Genomic DNA, 21407 nt, shown 5'->3' with positions numbered 1-21407 from the left:
AAAGATGTGTGATCAAATGAATCATACAGTTTGTCTTTATATAATCTTAAATGCATATCGTTTATAACAACTAATGACTACACGTTGCATGTCTGAGTGATTCCTTAATAGATCAAACTAAGAAAGCTCATTAGAACTCACAAATCTGTTAAAGAAAAGAAGTCATGCTTTACACCAAAACCAAGGACAATGGATCCCATAAATCATGGAGAAAGTCAGCAAAAGTTGATGTAAAATTGGCTCCTCGTTGACACATGCTACAGATAGTCTGTTTGGTATCCTCAATGTTAAGTCGACGGTCTAGATCCCTTAAACTCATAATTTTAATGCTAACAAACAAAATGTTTTTATAAAAAAAATGTCTACAAAAACATCATTGAAGAATATCTTTGAAAAGATTACCAAATGAAGAGTAAGACATAGATTGCCTATGAGATGTTGTAAATCAAATGAAACATATAATTTATCTCATATAAATTAAATGTTTATTATTTATTGAGACTAAAGACAAAGTCTGTATGATTCTTTCTTTCCTTAATAGATCAAACCAAAAAGTTATCTTAGAACTCACAAATATGTTAAAGAGAAGAACTATGCTTTTTGTAAGAACCAGGATCCCTGAAATCACGAAGAAAAGCAGATAAGGTCACTACTACAACTGTTTTGCATTGACATTGCTTCTGTAAGCTCCGTTTGGTATGAAAAATTGATAAGTAGCCTCCTTGATTAGATAAGTGGTACCAAATTTGGTTAAACGCATTTAATGCTCACATTAATGAGTCAAATGGTCACCTGCCATCACAAGGAAAAACGATGAAGATAAATGAAGTTGTTAAGTCAAACGAAGCAATTTTCAGCAAGGTTTTGAATGAGACAAATATAATACATGTTGTTATTTCTAACAAGTGTGTTAGTGTTTTAGAAAAATATAAGTACAGGCAAAATAAAGAACAAGCATGTGCATGTGCCACTTTTTACACTAGAACCAAGATAAAGGGTAAAAGCTTCAAGCATCAGATGGAAAACTCAACGAAACCAAGCCTAGTACAAAAAGGCAAATGATCAAGCTTCAGATGATACAAGACCACAGACGAAAGCTTCAAATAGATAAGTCAAGGCGAAACACAACATGAAGATCAAACAAAGCAAGTCAAAAGATAGATAAAATACGACATGTGCGCCAGACGATAATGAATCAAATCTTAGACGAAGGTGTGTCAATCATAACCTAGAGCGCAATATAAGAACTCAGATGAAGGTTGGTCAATAAACAGAAGAAAGTCAACTACACATCAGACGAAGGACAACACAGACTGAAAAGCATTCCAGAAAGAAACAAAGTTTCTCCATCTACAATGTTGACCAGACCAAAGAAATTCAAAGCATTAATGACAAATGCTCAGACAAAGATCAAGACTTGAGATGCACATGGAGTATCAAACGCAGACGAAGAATGCCATACAAGTATTTGAAGAATCAAGTCTCAAGGGACAACTCAGGCATCGTCTACGATCATACAAAAGCTCTCAACATGATCACGTGATTAAAGGAAGAGAAGAAAAAGAAGAATACTTGGGTTTGAGCCTGGAAAGACTTGTTTAAAGAATACTTGGGTTTTAGCCAAGAGTGGCTTGTAAAGAATACTTGGTTTTGAGCCAAAAGTGGCTTGTGAAAGAATACTTGTATCTCGTTGAAGATAGTGAAACTCAATTTAGTTGGATTGAGAACTAGCATAGACTTTGGGTTAGAGACAAACTAGTATAAAACACTTGTGCCATTTCATCTGTTTTTAGTACTTGATCTAATCACCCTCTAGTAACTAAACCTGAAGTCAATACACCTAGGAAGATTATAACATCTTACAACAGAACACCAAAGCAAGATACATACTTGTCTACTACCTATCTAGAATTGAGTATAACAAGTTCTATAGTTGCTCTATTTCATAAGAGATGTAGGACGCAATCATGGTAACTCATGAAGGCATTGAGGATGTCAAACTCAGATGAGTTGCCATTATTTAAAGACACTATGGGTTATTCTCCATGAAATAGAACGAAACCAATAACGAAATGTTTGGAAGACTCCAAACAATTCTTAATAGGTTAAAACTCTTGGGAACTAAGTTTACCAAAGCTTAGAATAACCTCAAAGTCCTAGATAGACATCTTAAAGTCTGGGAACCCAAAGCCACGACCATCTTTGAAGCTTGAGATCTAAAAGTTCTTACCCTTGATGAACTTCTTAGAGCACTTTGTGTTCATGAAGTTCAATTGAACAACATTGATCAAATCAAGGCAAAAGATATTATTACCTTGAAGAGAAGGGAAGAAGGGAAGATTAAGAAACCTTCACAGGAAGCAAGAAAAAGAGAGAAAGATCATAAAATCAGAGACCAAGGACATCGTTTTCTTCGAATGCAAAAAGTTTGGACATATAAGAATATACCCAAAGTCTTCTATCATAGAGCCAGTGGATATGAATATACAAATTCAGGCAAGAAAAATACTAAGGGAAATGGAACTAATAAGAAGAGGATATGGGTACCAAAATCTCAAATAGTTTATGTTTCAGATATCCTTGGTGGGAAATCCAAAGGATCCACACTGGTATTTGGACAATGGATGCTCACGACATATGACAGGAGAAAGGTCTATGTTCCTAGAGATGCAACCACATGAAGGATATGTCTCCTTTGGAAGTGGAAAAGGAAAGATTAAAGGTATAGGTAAGATAGGTAAAAATTCTATACCTATTATATCTAATGTTCTTTATGTAGAAGGATTAGATTATAATCTTCTTAGCATAAGTCAATTTTGTGATAGTGAATATACTGTATCTTTTAATAAAGATTCATTCATAGTCAGACGAAATGATGGGTCTATACTTTTCACCACTTAGAGGAAGAACAATCTTCATTTCGTTTATTTTTAATTCTTCGTCTGATCACCCTCCAATATTTCATTTGTTTACATTTTTCATTGCCTCACTACAAAATGAGCGAGTTTTTGATATACAATATTCAACCCCCATTTCTAATGTGTATCTTTTTCTTCAACAAGATGTTTATTTGGGAAAAGTCATCAAATCCATGACTTAAGCATCTTCTCAATAAAGCTTTGTATATTTCTCGCACCTCTAAGAAAAGTTCATTAAGCCATTAAGAGAACATGGCATTATCACTTTTTGCTTGATTGTGTAGACACCAGATTTCATCCTATTTACCCTTACCAAGGGTAAAAGGCCACTAGGACGACACGAATAGCCCTCAAGGGCCTAATAGAGCACCTAAACAGACCAGGACAACACTAGAAGGCCCAAGAACCTCAAAACCCTAGTTTCAGGAGTGGAACGGTCGTTCCCAAACCCGAAATGGTCGTTCCTAACTGGAAAAATGGCCTAAAAACCTAATTAGGAATAGGTCATTCCAAGGGCCCATTTATGTGTATGTTTAAGGGCTAAAATGGTCATTCCAAGCTTGAGAACGGTTGCTCCACACCTTTAGAAACCTACATAATCATTTTTGAGGCTCACTCTTCCATAGACACTATTTAGTTGACTCAGTCCTAACAGAAACTCTTTCTTCTCTTCCTCTAGACTCTCTTTAGTGTTTGTGAGGTCTCTATAGAGCGAAAGGCTGCCAAAACATGCCTTTGTAACAAGATTTGAGATTCTTCTTCTATAGAGCTTGTTTCGAAGGTATTTATATCAATTCTCTCTCTCTTCTTATTTATTTAATTGATTTATCCATAATATTATTGCCATAAAATAATCAGTAATCATGTAGACATTAGGCATGTAAATGATTAATAAAAGGGGTAAATATTTAATTATTGTTCATTATTATGCTAAATTCGTCATAGGGTACCGATTTAGGACATTGTGAGGTGCATAATACATTCCCCACAGGTAAGCAACTCTTGAACCTAATTCTAGCTATGAAGGCCACAATTAATTTTTGAAAACCTTTTTCCTTTTTTCGATGTTTTAAGTAAAATATTCGTGGTGACTCTTTAGAACCTTTTTCAAAAACCATTGATGAATGATTAGTTTTATCTTCGAGCATTCCTTAACTGATAAGATTTTCAAAACAAAGTCAAAACCATTTGTGGGCAAGATCAAAATTTATTAGGTTTTGACATGTAACACCCCGATGTTCACAAATTATATGAAGGCTCAAAGCCTAATAAGGGTGATTTAGTAGCCCAGAATGGGTCGTTCCCAAATTAGAATAGATCGTTCCAAACTACTAAAATAAGGGTGATTTAGTAGCCCAGAACGGGTTGTTCCTAAATTGGAACGAACCGTTCTAAACTACTAAAAAGGCCTATAAACCCTAGTTGGGAATAGGCCGCTCTAAAGTTGGGAACGATTCGTTCCAAATATGGTCGTTATGAGTTAAACTCAACTCCAAAATGAGTCGTTCTGGTTTTAGAACGGGCCATTCCAGATGCGAATTTAACACCTGATGAAAGGATCCAGAACGGGTCGTTCTAGATTCGAAACGGGCCGTTCTGACCACTTTTGACATCTATAAATAGCAGACTCTAGCACTACTTTTGGACACACTCTCTGAAGATCAAAGAGAACCAAAAGAAGGAGATTAACCAGATTTTACTCTAACTTTGTCTTTTGCTTATCCAGGTTAGGGGGAGTGAGAAATGTCGCTCGGGGGTGTAGAAATAATTGTTGGGTAGCAGGATTAACCCCCAATCCCTTGCCTGAGGTATGCCTATAGGAACAGGCACCTTATGAAAGTTTTCTATTTTGCTTTCTGATTGTTATGTTGTGTTCCTTGTTGGATGTGATGTATAAATATGTGATTAATTTTGAAAATAAATAAGTTTTGATATGAATTAAAGTGTTGTGTGGGTTCTTATGGGAAACCCTATGAAGTAAAATTAGGGATATGATCTTTGGATGAATTTTGAGGCATTATATGTAAAATTGATGATGGATTCATGTTTTGGATAATTTCTAGGTATGTGTTATTTTATATATGACTATGAGAAGTTCCTTGTATGAGACTATGTGAATATGACGAGAAAATGTGAAAAGTGAACATATGATCTGTGATATGATATTATGAGATAAAATGACATGAGACATGATGTAAACGACGTGCTATTGTGAGCACTATGACTATGAAAATGTGAAATGTGATTAAATGAGATAAGACATGAAATTCCATGAAAAGTAAAGTGATGAGTCCATGAGTTTGTGAATGTGTGATATGCATCATATGCATTTATGTGACGTGGTACGATATGGAGTACACCGTTGGGGAAGGCCCTCCGAGTGTGAAAACATCTTGGAGGAGTCCTAGGGGATAGTGCGGTTTGGAAGGCCCAGATTTGCCTATTTGTGTGCATGGGATGTATCTTGCACGACTTCACTATCCCAACAAGACCCTAGCAGTACATCCTTCTAGTTGAGAGTGCACGGTTGAGTCGGCATGTACTCCTAGACTACTCTACATGTATTGCTAGCGACAATGCACCATGTGATATGTGACTGACGCCACATGCATGCATCTATGAGTCGAGTCCATGACATCATTGTATGATGAATGACTATGTATGTGTTACTATTGTATGTACCATTTGAATTTGCACCTGATTAATGTGTAGTTATGAGTGTGCTTGTTATGATTTGTGTGTGTGTTATACCTAACTATTATTTTTACACCTAAAATCGAGTGAGATGTTTCTCACTCCCTTGTTGTTCTTTGTATGTGTTTAAATTGCGTTGCAGGTGTTCATCAACATGAGGATGTTGGTGGTGAGGCTTAGGCTTCAGTTGGGCATGCTTTGATAGGATATGAGACATTGGGGCATAGCTAGGCTTAATTTAGGATGCTATTTCCATTAAATTATTTGAAAACTCAGTTTTATTTCTTTGTAATTTTACTGACATGTTATTTGGATTAAGTTTATGAATGTGAACTCTTTACCCTTATGTGGTTGGAGATTTGGTTTTTAATGATGAGGAATTTTATTTTTATAATTATTGTATATGTATGTTGGGATAGAGGGTGTCACACGACAAATTGATCTTGGATTGGGGAAAAAATCTTGCCAAGAATTTTGTCTCCACTTTAGACCAATTACTCAAGCCTTGATGTGGAAAAGCACTAAGCCACATCTTAGCTTCCCAATGAGTAAGAAGAGGCACAAATTCATTTGGATTACTTTTTCAAGAACTTGATGTATCTTAATAGTGCCATATAGCTCAATGAATAAGTGAAGATGCATGTGTGGATCTTCATGGTCAATCCTGATAAACTAGTTGTTTTGGATTAGATTCAACAACACCAGCTTCATCTGAAAATTAGTTGTTGTGACCTTAAGTGCAACAATGTTAGAGAAGTGTTTGGGGCCATGATGAGCATCATAGTCCCTAAGAATGATTCTTAGTGTCTCTTTTGCCATTTCTACCTCCTTTAAGATTGAGGACAAAGACCATAGTCAAAATAATACTATTTTTTGTGTATTATTTTGACTAAGTGTTAGAATATTATCTTCCAATTAATCTCACTATGACAAGAATATGATAAAAATTTGATTATTCAAAGAATCAAGATCATAGATGTCACCAATGATAGAGATCGAAGAAAACAATTATCAATAGACAATTTTTGTTGGAAGTTATTGGTAGTTATGGGTAGTTACAAATTGTACTCTATAAATACTAATTTCCACCATGTAATAAGGGTTAAAACTTGTAAACACCCTACATATCTTAAGTCTCAGCAATGCTCACTACAAGAATATTGTCATATAGTGATACATACCTTATAGTGATACTATACATGTCATTAAAAACTACTTTTACTCACACAAAAATTATAATATATGTTGGTATATTATTAAAAAGTGTGGGTATAGGCTATAGTGACGTACAAAATATGTTGTTAAATCTCATTCAAAATCAACACTAAAATTCTGTGTAACTATATGTCAAATAGACATATACCTACATATATTGTACCTATAGTGACACTTTTTGTATGTCACTATATGTAACATTTCTTGTAGTGGCTTATGGATCAACAGTTTATTACAATGTTACTAACCATCATTTCCTTTTTTAATAATTTATATTTGTTTTCAATTTCTTTCTCCTTACTTGTTCTTCTCCAAACTTAACTTTTCACTTTCGAATCTCCATTTCTTCTCCAAACTTAATCTCAACTTCTTCTCCAAACTCTTACTATTTTACATTTATGCAAAATTTCTCTCTTTTTATTTCTTTTTCTCAAGTTGAAAACTAATAGTTATTAGTTCAAATAAAAGGAATCCACACAATTTTAAAAGATTTTGAGTCCTACTAAAATAAATTATTTATATTTGATTCTCGAAATCAAATTTCACCAAAAATAATACCCAAGGTCATTATTCAAATCTTCAACGACAACTAATTGTTGTATATAAAACCTTTTATATATTAAAAATGTAATTTGAAATTTACCTTGTATTTGGTGGGAGAGAAGAAGCGTGTAAGAAAGACGAAATGTGAAGAAATTATAATTGCAATGTGTTTTTTAAATGTGAATTATCGTGGGATTGTGAGAAAAATATCATGTAATTTCACCTAAAATGACTTCTTTGTAAAAAAAAAAAATACAAAGAAGTATCGTAGCAACATTTATCAATTATTTTAATAAAATCAATTATGTTATGTTAAATTAATAAATTATCTACACATATTATAAAGGAGATATAAGGTTATGTAACCATTTTTGTTTTCTATTTTGAAATGGACCATTATATCGCTCAAATGTTAAAAAAATAATTTTTCACATTCTTTTTGAATAATCACTCACAACCATCTAATATCTTATTTATATAATTGTTAGAGGTATGAAATATCTTAACTCTTTTAATATATATATATAGAGAGAGAGAGAGTGACTCAAATAAAAACACTTATTAATATAAAAATAACTAATAACAATCATTAAATTAAAATAAATAATTAAAATTAAAAAATTATATATAAAATTACTACAAACCGTGACCATATCTTATACGTAGTTTCATATAAAAACAGTTAAAAGTTTATATATTTAAAATTATGTTTCTATCAATTTTTTTATAATTATGTTACGTAATCGATTATATATATACCACTACAAAAAATTATGTAATTAATAGCGGTTATTTTCTGGCGGTTTCAACAAACCGCTAAAAACGGTTGTAGTTCTAGCGGTTATTATAACCGCCACAAAAGATTAAATTTTTAGCGGTTTAAGACCGCCACAATGTTTAAATAACTATATATTGCTCTGCCACCTCTTTATGTCACCACGTAACCAATTTAATTAAAATATTTTTTTATTGTTAAAAGAATAAAATTAAAAGTTAAGAACTTAAATTCAAAACTCTCTCTCTTTCTCGCACTTCTGTGACTTTTGAAGCGCTCCAAATCGGAAACAAAGCTCTTCTTCGCATTTTTGGATCACTTTTTCTTCGATCATCTCTCTCTTCCTTCAGCGTTCGCCCCTACTAACTACAACCCCTTTTCCACGCGAAAATCTCAGTCTAGGGTTCTCACAACTTATAATCCCTCAATCTTTTACTTTTATGCTTTAATCATGATTTTCTTTTTCGTAGTTATAATTATGACTTAAATCAGATTGTTCGATTTTCCTTTTTTCTCTCTTCTCAAGGATTCTGGAACACTTTGTGATCAATGAAAATGGATTTGGTGTTTGGTTACAAGGTAATTTTGTATCTTCTTTGTTGTCTCTCTATTTTTGCGGATGCATAACTCGATTTATTGATAAACGATTGTGGGGATTTTGTTTAATTAAAACCTTGGTCATTGTAGCTTTTACGATTATTACTCATCAATGCTTAAGTTATAGATAAGATATATAGCCGCACTAGTTTCTGAGCTGGTTCGATAAACTAGCTGAGCTTTTATGATGAGGTGCCGGAAGCTGAGATGGCAGATCTTGGTGATATCAGTTGACCAACAGGACTTCCGGGATGAAACTGATAGGATTGGAAGTCATAGTGAGATACTTGGAATCTCTGAAAGGTTTCACCGTTCCTATTATTATCTTTTATTGTGTTCTCTACATGTGTAGTTCATCACCCACAACTAACAAAAATATTTTTTTATAGAAAAGGCAAGTAAAAGAGGAAGCAAACACACCGACAGATTGTTCAAAACAGTATTTTGTTTTCCGCGTGAAGCGACAATGGGATGGCAACAATATCCACGTGTTATCTCCAAAGTCCCTTTCATAGTTTCATTAAATTCATCACAATTTTGTTTCTCTAGAACACGCTTATCTTTTTATCTTTTTAATTTTTGTGCTTCTGTAGTCTCAAAGAGGAAGCTCTAAATCATTTGTTTTAATTTCGGGTGTTATTATTATTATTTAGGTTCATCATTGATGGAACACATAAGCCAAAATCAAAGGCATCCCAAATCACAGGTACTGCATTGTTAGAGGAATTGCTAAATGCAACATAATTTCTTGCCTTGAGGTTGTCAATTGTGTCCACATAACTCTGTACACGACGAACCTGTGTACAACGACTTAAATGTGAGCACCTTTCACCATCACTTTGGAACTGCATTACATAACTAAGTGGTGGTAACTAGTTTTGTATCGTCTATTCATTAATAAAGTTTTATTCAGCATCCTATCTGCAAATTGTAGGCAACATAGAAATTTTCAATTTTTGTTGGTTTTTTGAGTTCCAGTGAAAGAATTTTTGGTGGGTTTGAGAGATTTTGATGATTAATTTCTAGGTTGAAAATAATGGGGGTTATAGAGATAATTACCAATTGTTGAGAGAGAAAGTTGAGTTTTTTTTTTATGTTCACGTTCCTGCTACAATACAACACTCCGAAGGAAAGAGGATTTGCATTCTTTATGTTCACGTTCTTGCTACAATGATCCCCTATGTATGTATCTACTATGCTTCTCTACATGTAGTTGTTTTTTATCAACAAAAGGAAAAACTTCTCTATATGTATTTGTTCTTTATACTTAATTTAAGGTATATATATATATATATATATATATATATATATATATATATATATATATATATATATATGAGTTCTCTGTTTCATTTTCTTCCTTTTTTCCCAGGTGACCCCAAGTCGATCATTTAATTTAATCTTAACCACAGTGAAGTTTAAGGTATATTTTCTCTCCCTTCATTGTTACTTGCCAATATAAGAAGTGGCATTTCTTTTATGGTTGCACTGAATTTGCATCTTGGATGTTGTAATTGGATATGCACTTTTGTTGTTAACGTTGTTTTCTGTTTTTTTGTCTGATGTGGCAGAATTGAAGAGATCTTTGTATTGCTTATCCTCTCAATATGGAAGAATTTTGGATGTTGTTTCTCTAAAGACTCCCAAGCTTCGAGGTCGGGCATGGGAGTAAAACTTCCGTTTTATGACAAACCTATGGTAATTAAGCTATACTGCTGTTGTTAGTTTCTTTACAGTTATGTTGATAAATCTGTTTCACCAACCTTATATATATGTAGCTAGTTAATTAGAGCTGGCTAGAATTAATTTAATTCTGTTATTATGTAACTTTTTATTTTATGTTATATATTTAAGTCATTTTAATTCTCTGTTATTAATCTAGTAGGCTAGAGTTTAATTCAGCAGTTTAGAGATTATTAGGGTATTTGTATAAAGAGGGAAATAAACAAATAAGAATATGACTTATTTGCTTGCATGCTTGCTTTGTTCTAGACTTCTAGTTTTAGTTGCATGTGAGTCTGTCTGCAAGAGATTTGTGTATCTGATGAAAAAGCAGACGTCAAATTGAATTGACATTGTGTATTGCGTGTTTATTTTGCTTCCTTTAATATTGCATCTTATCTCTAAATTTATCAAGTAATAGTACGCTATCTTTTGATTTATGTTAATGTACAGAAAGCAAACCAAGGTTGGTATCGTCGGTGAGAATAAAATCTCACAAAGATACTAGTTTAAATTCCTGTATTGATATGATGATTTTGTTTTATTACAGGTACCACATCGAAACCCTTGCGATTGAATCGTGTCAAGCGTCTTGCTCGATCGTTAAGTTTTCCTTCGGAAAACACAAGTTCAGAATAACCACAATGGTACAGGGGAAGGTACTAATTCTTTGTTGTTACTAGAATCGTTTTCACTATTTTATTATCTAAAATGCTATTCAATTTAGGTATTGTAGAACATAATAGGACACACTAGAATATAATCAGCACAAAATAGTATTCAAACAGGATTAACATCCTTTGCAGTTTTTTTTTTTCAAACTGCATACAATTTTTTCTTATTGATTTTAAGAACTTAAAATGCTATTATTTTATTAGACAATATCCGTGTGTTAAAATTTTAACAACTCAAACAGGAACTAACATTATCAATTAGTTGCGTATTTGCCTAATTCTCAACCTTTTCTTGTTTATTATGTTTAATCATTCTATGTGATACTCTCATGTCTATCACATTAAGATTCCCACTGCTCACTATGAGTTTGGCTCAACCTTCATTGATCATCCTAGGGTAACTTTTGCCTTTCGTTGAAAATGGCACTTCTGTTAGTGTTTTATATTTTGCACTAAATTAAATTATATTAATACTTAATTGAAGTTTAATATTTTTTGCATATTTTATTAATAAGGATAACATTAAACAATTTGTATTTTATAGGATGAAGGGAGTGGACACGACATGCCAACACCACAAGGAAGATCTTCATTAGATAGTAATGTTCATGGAATTTGACATTATTATTATTTTTTTTAGACATGATGAACTCATGAATTTGAACCTATGTTTTTACATATTTTACTTTTGAGCATTGATCATGAATTTGATTTTGAGTTACTTAATATGTTGGATATGTTTTAGAATTGATGGATGTTAATGTCTTAATAATTAAAAATATGTCATGCTAGACCTATGGCTAGATGTTGTCTTGATTTTTTTTTTATAATGTTAAAAGTTGTTAATTTAATGTATCTTTATATAATTATATTTGAACAAGAAACATACAAAATACAAATATTATTATAATTATAGGTATAATTTATTAAAATAAGTGATCATAGAATTTGACAAGTAAAATTTTTATTTGTAAGTTACTTGAATTAAATAACAATATAATATAGTCATTATTAATTTTTAATGATTAATATGGTTAGTGATAATTTTAAATAATAATTTGATAAATACCTAAAATATATAGAATATTATTTGTTAATTTATAATAAAAATTCATTTTTAAAATAATTTCAAATATATTTTAAAAATAAAGTAAAATAAAGTGTATTTTTGATGGTTTAAAATTGTCAAAAAAATGCGAAAAAAATAATAAATATATTTGTTGGCAATCTATAACCACAAAAAAAATGTAAATAGTAAAAATAATAATAATTTTTTGGAGGTTTTAAAATCGTCAGAAATTTTGAAGTTGGTAGAATTAAAATGAATTTTGTGGCGGTTTAAAACCGCCAGAAAATGACGAATAAGTCAAACAGAAATACAATTTTGTGGCGGTTTTAGACCGCCAGAAAATGTTAAACAAGTCAAACCCAAACGCATTTTTTGGCGGTTTTGAACCGCCAGAAAGAGATTGAATTTTCTGGCGCTAAACACCAGCGTTTACAAAATCTCCGCCAGAAACGAATTTTGGGGACCGTAGATCCGGCGGTTATTAATGACGCCGGTAATGCAATTTGTGGCGGTTGTTAACCGCCAGAAACTGTCAAAATAACCGCCACAAATCACACATTTTTTGTAGTGTATTAATATTTTAGTATTTGTATAACATAAGTTAATTAATGTTTATTATATTATTATAATTTATATAATAAATTATTATATATATATATATATATTATTTAGATGTATAAATTAATTATAATTAAAATTTGTATAAAGTATTTTCAAATATGAATTATATTTTAAATTTATAATAAATAACTTATATTATATTATAAGATTATTATTAATTATTGATTAACTATTTTAAAAATATTTTATTTAAAAATATATATTATAAAGATAAATTAAAATAAATAAGATGTTAAAAATCTCCTAAAATCCATTTCATTAAAAAGAAATACCTAAAAATATCATAAGAAAAATTTCTAAAAATACTTGCCATATATGTATTCTCGTTTATTATATATGGAGTGATAATATTTGTTTTTTCTTCTACTAAGTAACCTTTATTTTCACTCTATATATTTATTAATTACTTCCTTTCTTTTTTTCTTTATTTTTGATTTTTGATTTTTCTCCTATTTTCTTACTTTATATCATAGACACATATTTTATTATTATTTTTATCTATCAAAATTAAAAAAGTAAAAAAAAAAGTTATCATAGTTCAAATTTAAAATTATATGTATATACTATTATAATTTCTCATCACTAACCGACATAGTGCTTGACAGATTTTAATGTTTAACTTATATATATACTACGATGACCAGACTTTCAAAGTCTTTTATTTTGTTTTGTTCCTACAAAGTGGTATAAGGGCCATCCCACTTTATAACAATTTCCACATTTATTGTTTTAACTTACGCCATGACTTTGTTATTTTCCAAGTCTTTCCTTTTGTTCCACCGAAAGGGCCAACTAAAATCAATGAAAAGAATGTGATTGAGAGAGACACTAATCAATTTTTTTTAATAAAAATTAGTTATAAGTAAAGTTAATGAATGTTTCATATTACTTTATGAAAAAGAAACATTTATCTTTTTTCTAAAGCCAATAAACTAATTCAAACAAAATCCCTCACATATATGAATTTTAAGTTTTTAACAGAATAAAATAAAAGTAAAAATATTTAAATAAATTAGTGCAAGTTAGCATTTCAGATTTGAAGGAGGACAACGACGTGGAAGAAATGATGGGAAATGACGTAAGCAAAATGAGAATGATACTTATTTCATATTTGAGAGGGATTTAATCCATTATGCGGATTCATCGAAGCAAAAGCTACTGTTTTTTTTTATATTTCGTTATTATATTACAAAACTAAACTTCAAAAAACAAAAATTAAATGAGTAAATAATCATTTTGATATATAAATTTAGAAGACTTTGTCATATTAATTACTAACTGAAACTTCAAGAAAAATATCATGCAAACTCATCAAAGTTCAAATTGAGAGTTTCATTAACTCAAAGTTTTAAAATATAGATGATTAAAGTAATAATATTGAAATATGTTTAGGGATCAAAATAATAATGAGTAATAAAGACTTATCTGACATTTTTTAGTTTTAGAAATTAATATAATATAATAATATTCACCACTTTTAGGGACCAAAATTGATTCTTTGCTTAAAATTAAATATATGATAAGTCTTATGTTTTTTCTAATTTAAATATCAGTTTATGAGTATATGTTAATTGTGCATGACTGTCATTTGTTTAATATTAAATATATTCTTATGGAAATTGTTTAAATATAAAAGTTAATAAATAAAAATTAAAATAATAAAAATTGTTAAGAATTTCATTTATATTAATAAAACTAAAAGCAAAAGTAAACATAGATATAAAATTTAAAATGATAAACAAGTGAACAAGAAACAATAAAATTAAGTTTAGCTATGGAAAAGATAAATTAATTTATGTTCGTCATAAATAATTTATTATTTATGTAGTTAGAGAGCTTTCGAAGTGGTTGGCTCATATGTTATATATATGGGTATTGGCAGTGGTAATATTAAAGAGAGAACAAGTATCAATGAATGAGTTAGTGGTTGTGATGATAATGTCAAGGATGCGTTTGAAATTGAAAATGTTGATGATGATGGTGTGTTTGGTGTGGGTGGAGGTTGTTGTTTGTGGTGATGAACATGAAATTCAATGCATTCAAAGGGAGAGGGAAGCTCTTCTCCAATTCAAGGCTGCCCTTTTTGATGACTATGGCATGCTCTCCTCTTGGACCACTCCTCACTGCTGCCAATGGAAGGGCATCCGCTGCAGCAACCTCACTCGCCATGTCCTCATGCTCGACCTTCATGGTGAGATTCATGATGATGAATATGCTTACAATTCATATGAAATCTCCCGCTCTCTCAACTCGGGAAGTTATCTCAGCGGAGAGATCCACAAGTCGTTGATGGAGTTGCAACAATTAAACTATTTGAACCTCACTTCCAACTCTTTTTACAACACACATATTCCAGAGTTTCTTGGCTCTCTCACCAACTTGATATCCCTTGATCTGTCATTCTGTGATTTTGAAGGAAAAATTCCAACTCACCTAGGAAATCTCTCCCAGTTGCAACATCTTGATCTCAACGACAATTCTTTTGAAGGAAAGATACCATCCCAACTCGGAAATCTCTCCAAGTTGCAGTATCTTGATCTCAGCTACAATTCTTTTGAAGGAAATATACCATCTCAGCTTGGGAACCTTTCAAACTTACAAGAGCTTTATCTTGGAGGAAATCATCTCAAAATTGATGATGGAGGTCAGTGGTTGTCTAATCTCATTTCTCTAACCCATCTTTACTTGTCATCCATACCTAATCTTAACAGCTCCCTGCAAATGATTGCCAAGCTACCAAAACTAAGACAACTAAGTTTAAGTGATTGTAGCCTTTCCGATCATTTTATCCTTTCATTGAGGCCTTCTACATTCAATTTTTCTACTTCCCTTTCCCTCCTTGATCTATCCTCGAACACCTTCACGTCACCAATGATATTCCAGTGGGTGTCAAATACCACTTCCAACCTTGTTGAGCTTGATCTTAGTTATAACCTCTTGGAGGTTTCCACATCCAATCATTTTGACATGGTCAAGATGAATTCCCTTGAGCACCTTGACCTCTCTTATAATAGATTGAAGGCTGGGATTTTGAAATCCTTCATGAATATATGCACCTTACATTCTTTATACATGAGTAAGAACAATTTGACTGAAGACCTTCCATCAATTCTTCATAATTTGTCTGGTGGTTGTGTTAGACACTCATTACAAGAATTGTATTTCAGATACAATCAAATCATAGGTTCCTTACCTGACCTTTCAGTATTTTCATCTTTAAAAATATTGGATCTTTCTGAAAATCAGTTGAGTGGAAAGATTCCCGAAGGTAGCAAATTGTCATCTCAAATGCAATCTTTGTCCATTAGCTCAAACTCTTTAGAAGGTGGAGTTCCAAAATCATTTGGGAGAGCATGTACTTTGAGCTCATTGGATCTTTCTTATAATAGTTTAAGTGAAGAGCTACCAGTGATATTTGATCACTTGTCCGGGTGTTCTAGATACTCATTACAAGAATTGGATTTTGGATACAATCAAATCATAGGTTCCTTACCTGACCTTTCAGTATTCTCTTCTTTAAAAATATTGGATCTTTCTAGAAATCAATTGAGTGGGAAGATACCCGAAGGAAGTAAATTGCCATCTCAAATGGAGTCTTTGTCCATTAGCTCAAACTCTTTAGAAGGTGGAGTTCCAAAATCATTTGGCAATGCATGTGCTTTGCACTTATTGGTCATGTCTAACAATAGCTTGGATGAAGAGTTTCCCAAGATAATCCATCACCTATCTTGATGTGCTAGATATTCATTGGAATATTTATATCTAGGCATGAATCAAATTAATGGAACACTACCTGACCTCTCAATATTCTCATCTTTAAAAGGATTAAATCTTGGTAGAAACAAGTTAAATGGAGACATTCCTAAAGATATTCGATTTCCACCTCAACTAGAAAGTCTATACATGCAATCAAATTCCTTAAAAGGTGTGCTAACTGACTATCATTTCACTAATTTGTCTAAGTTAAAAGACTTGGAGTTGTCAGAGAACTCATTATTGGCCTTGACATTCACACAAAATTGGGTTCCACCTTTTCAGTTGAGCTACATAAGATTGCAATCTTGCATGCTAGGTCCAACATTTCCCAAATGGTTGAAAATGCAAAATCATTTTAATCATCTTGACATTTCAAATGCTTCAATATCAGATAAGGTTCCAAAGTGGTTTTGGGCTACATTAGCATTACAGGAATGGATTTCAATGAATATTTCATACAACAATCTCTCTGGTATAATTCCAAATTTTCCACAGAAGAATACTTATTCTTTCCTAACTCTTGGATCAAATCGGTTTGAAGGCCCAATACCACCATTTCTACGATATTCTATGTTTCTTGATTTATCCAAAAACAAATTCTCAAATTCTTTTTCATTTTTATGTGCCAATGGTACAATTGAAACCTTATACCAATTAGACCTTTCAAATAATCAATTATCTGGACATATTCCGAATTGTTGGAGCCATTTCAAGTCATTATCTTATTTAGATCTAAGTCACAATGATTTTTCAGGAAAGATTCCTACTTCCATGGGATCTCTTTTTGATCTTCAAGCATTACTATTGAGAAACAACAACTTAACAAATGAGATCCCTTTCTCTCTGAGTAATTGCACAAAGCTAGTAATGCTTGATATGGCAAAAAACAAGTTATCAAGCCGTATCCCTGCTTGGATTGGGAGCAAATTACAAGAGTTGCAAATTTTAAGTTTGGGGATGAATCATTTCTATGGAAGTTTACCATTAGAAATTTGTTATCTAAGAAGCATTCAACTGTTGGATCTCTCTCAAAATAACTTATTTGGGCAAATTCCCTCATGCATAAAAAATTTTACTTCAATGGCTCAAAATACATTTTCAAGTGATTATGAAGGTCATTGGTATTTTGTCAACACCTCTATTATGGAAGGCGAACAACCATACGATTTGAATGCATTCTTGATGTGGAAAGGTTCAGAACAAATATTCAAGAATACTGAGCTATCACTTTTAAAAAGCATTGATCTCTCAAGCAATCACTTTTCAGAAGAAATTCCTATCGAAATAGAGAATTTATTTGGATTAATTTCATTGAATTTATCAAGAAACAACTTGACAGGAAAAATTCCTTCAAATATTGGCAAGCTATCATCACTTGAATTTCTTGATTTGTCAAGAAACCAATTTGTTGATTCAATTCCTCTGAGTCTTACTCAAATTGATCGACTCGCCATGTTAGATTTGTCACACAACCATCTAACTGGAGAAATTCCAACTGGCACACAACTACAAAGTTTCCCTGCCTCGAGTTTTGAAGATAATCTTGATCTTTGTGGGCCACCACTGGAGAAATCGTGTATTGATCATGGGGAGCACGTAAAAGGGCCAAAAGTTGAAATTGATGAGAATGAAAATTCACTTTTAAGTCATGAATTTTACATAAGTATGACATTTGGATTTGTTATAAGCTTTTGGATGGTGTTGGGCTCAATATTATTCAAGCGTTCTTGGTCACATGCCTATTTTAAATTCTCTCATGTACGGAGGTGACTATAGCTTAACAGGTAATAAATTGCAGTCTTTCCATACATAACTGCTTTTACTTTTCATATAATAAATAATCATCATAAATTTTAGTTTATGTGCATATCAAATTAAATTTAAAATAAAAAATAAAAAAAAAAACAATTTTGAATAAAAATGGCTTTTAACCTAAGTGATAGAGTATATTGTTATAATTATGTGATCTTTATAAAATAATAATTGATAAAAAAATATTTAATAAATGATAGAGTAATATTATAGCTATGAATTGTCATGTTAGACTTCACAAGTTTCAACTACTTTTAATATAATTAATTTTTAATTATTTAATCATAAAATTATTTAGAAGAAGTATAGGATAAATTAAAAGAGTTTAATTGGTACAGACAGTTAATGGAAAAGAGCTTTACATATTACATTATATAATACTTTCATACATCATTATTTAAGACCATATTACTCTTTTGCATCTTCTTGTCCTACTTTTAGCCTTTACAAATTATTTTTTAATTTTTAAAACTAAAACAAAAATACAAAACAAACATACTCCATTTCGTTCTATTCGTAAGTTTCTTTTTTCTCCTGGTAACTTGCTTTTTCTTTATCCTCACTGATTTACTCAACCTTTTTGTTTTCCATTAATATTTCAATAATAAAATTTGTTTTTAAGCTCTTTGATATTTGAATGTTAAAGTGGACAGGTCATTCAAGTATCTATTAAAAATCATAAATAAATAAATAAAACTCATTTTTTGTGTGATGAATGTTTAGAAGATCAATTCATGTGAAAGCCTAAGGTTATAAACATTATGATTTTATGTACGCCAATGATTTTCAATTTGTTGTTATCATGTGAAATGAGGCTTTCAATATTTTTTTTTTCGAATGTAAAGTTAATTTATTTAACCATTGTTTTTTTTTATGATATTCCATTTGTGATCATAGCAAATTTTAATTGAACTTTTTTAAATATATTATTTAATAAGGATATTTACATATATTTTAAATATTATTGTATACATTAAAATAAAGTGATATAATAAAATATCAAATAATTTTAAATTTGTATGCAATTTTGTATATAAAATTATTTAGATTAATAATAACGTTAAATACAACATTTAGATTGATTTAATTTGTATTATATATGAAATCATTGAAGATGTCATTTCACACATTTGATATCATGATGTCAACTGATCCTATAATATATAGGTAAAATTCACCTATTTCAAGAGTAAGATTTTGTAAACTATTACTTACTTTACTCAATAACTCATATATTTTACATAATATTTCAATGATCTAATTATTAAATTAAAAAATTTTAATGTATAGATCAAATTTTTAAATTTTAAAAGAAAATTAAAAATCTTATGATATTTCGTTATATAATTTCAAATCAATATATAAAATATTTTTATAATTATCCATCAATTTAAATTAATGAAATAAAGTATCATATTATTTTCAATTTTTTAAAAAATTTGAAGATTTGATCTATGTATTTAAAAATTTTAATTTAATGTTTGGATCAATAAAATTTTATGTATAACATTATTGAGTAATGTATGGTTGGTTAAATAAAATAGTTGATTTGAGAGATGATGCGAATATATTTACATGTTAGAACATTTATACTCAAGATTTTGCAATAGAAAGGTTAATATATGCTTTTGTGACGTATTTTGCAAATGTAATGAGTTATATTGCACAACAATTGTAAGCGTAGTATGCTAATTAACTAAGAATTGCGATTTCTTGGCTATTTATAATCGTTGGATGTATTAGTGTTTATATACATAGCATTAAAATTATTAATGCTCAATACTTGATAGCCTTATAAAACTCTAAAGATTAGCACCGTTATACTATGCAAGTTTTTCATATGAGCTAATTGTTTGTGTTTTTTTTTTAATTTTTTTTTTATCTATCATTAACTCCATATGTTATTCTTACTACTTCAAATTCTTGACAAATATTAATGTTAATTTTCTTTGTATAAAGAAAAACATTATTCATTAAATTGATTATTTATTTATCTGAGAGAACGTCAATAAATTTTTGTTTCATTTTGATATTTGGGAAGCTCACATTTCATTTGTTAATTTTCAGCATCTTGAAGACCCATCCTTTTGCAAATCATTTGAGCAAAACAAGTTATCTACAGAAAATAAGCTGGAATTTATGGTTGTTTTATATTGTTCACCGGCAATAGGGACATATCCTTAGGTTTTATATTTATGATTTCATCGTTTGAAGCGCTTGGACTTGTATAACTTTGGTTATAGTTATTTGATATTATCAGTGTTGTGCTTGTGATGAAGTATAAATTACCATATATTATATTAATAATTTACTTGTACGATTATATTGTCCAGGCAATAAAAATATTAAATTATCTATTTATAATATATTAAGTCTAAAGTGCTTATTATAACATAATCGTCTCAAATTTTTAGGAATTCCAAATTTATTCACACTATCAACTTTTTATATCAAGTGGCATACTTCTCTCATTCACAATTTGTACATTTTTTTATTGCATAGGTTAATAATAGACTTTAATTTAATTTCTGTATTAATATATTTTTATTAATATTGAAAAGACTAATTTGAAGAATTTTTTTAAAATGATAAATTATGTGGCATAATTTTAATATTTTAAAGACTACTTATATATTTCTAATATTGACTTAAAAAAAATTCATAAAATGAGCAAATTATTTTGGTGATGTATGTTTTTTCTTGTTTTCCATTCTTTTATAAATTTGTAAATATTGTTTTAGTTCTTGTAAAATAAATAAATTTTAATATTAATTCTTATAATTTTTTTATTTTTATCTTTCTAAAATTAAAAATCACTATTTTTATCTTTAATTTATTTTATAGGCCTATAAACTTTTGTTAGAAATATCACAAACTAACATAATAAGATAACATTACTAACAATTATTGGTAACACTTGAAATGATTATTTAATCTTTTAATGAATAAATAAGTAACTAAAAATAATTGCATAATAATAAAAATTAAAAATAATAATTCCAAATTTTAAA

At 30.2% G+C, this 21407-nt stretch overlaps 1 protein-coding gene and 2 long non-coding RNA genes across 3 annotated transcripts; all 3 read left to right on the top strand.

Annotated features, from left to right (window-relative positions):
• The first annotated feature begins 6261 nt into the window (after positions 1-6261).
• LOC114915183 (uncharacterized) lies at positions 6262-9829 on the top strand. The gene is made up of 3 exons (XR_014431124.1): positions 6262-8548; positions 8672-8724; positions 9396-9829. It is a non-coding gene; the product is annotated as an uncharacterized LOC114915183 (long non-coding RNA).
• Positions 9830-10108: 279 nt separating this feature from the next.
• Positions 10109-12351, top strand: LOC145953897 (uncharacterized). Its single transcript, XR_014431123.1, has 4 exons — positions 10109-10165; positions 10314-10440; positions 11015-11123; positions 11683-12351. It is a non-coding gene; the product is annotated as an uncharacterized LOC145953897 (long non-coding RNA).
• A 2317-nt stretch (positions 12352-14668) lies between these two features.
• LOC145949238 (putative receptor-like protein 8) lies at positions 14669-20762 on the top strand. The gene is made up of 2 exons (XM_083075856.1): positions 14669-15472; positions 20464-20762. Exons 1-2 carry the CDS (start codon positions 14686-14688, stop codon positions 20469-20471), a joined length of 795 nt encoding a protein of 264 aa, XP_082931982.1. The 5' UTR covers positions 14669-14685; the 3' UTR covers positions 20472-20762.
• Positions 20763-21407: the final 645 nt, after the last annotated feature.

The sequence above is a fragment of the Cajanus cajan genome, chromosome 1 (genome assembly GCF_000230855.2).
Source record: "Cajanus cajan strain Asha chromosome 1, NIPB_CcT2T_4, whole genome shotgun sequence".
Lineage (NCBI taxonomy): Eukaryota > Viridiplantae > Streptophyta > Magnoliopsida > Fabales > Fabaceae > Cajanus > Cajanus cajan.
The sequence above is the reverse complement of the archived record's forward strand: the minus strand, read 5'-3'. Positions and strand labels throughout refer to the sequence as shown.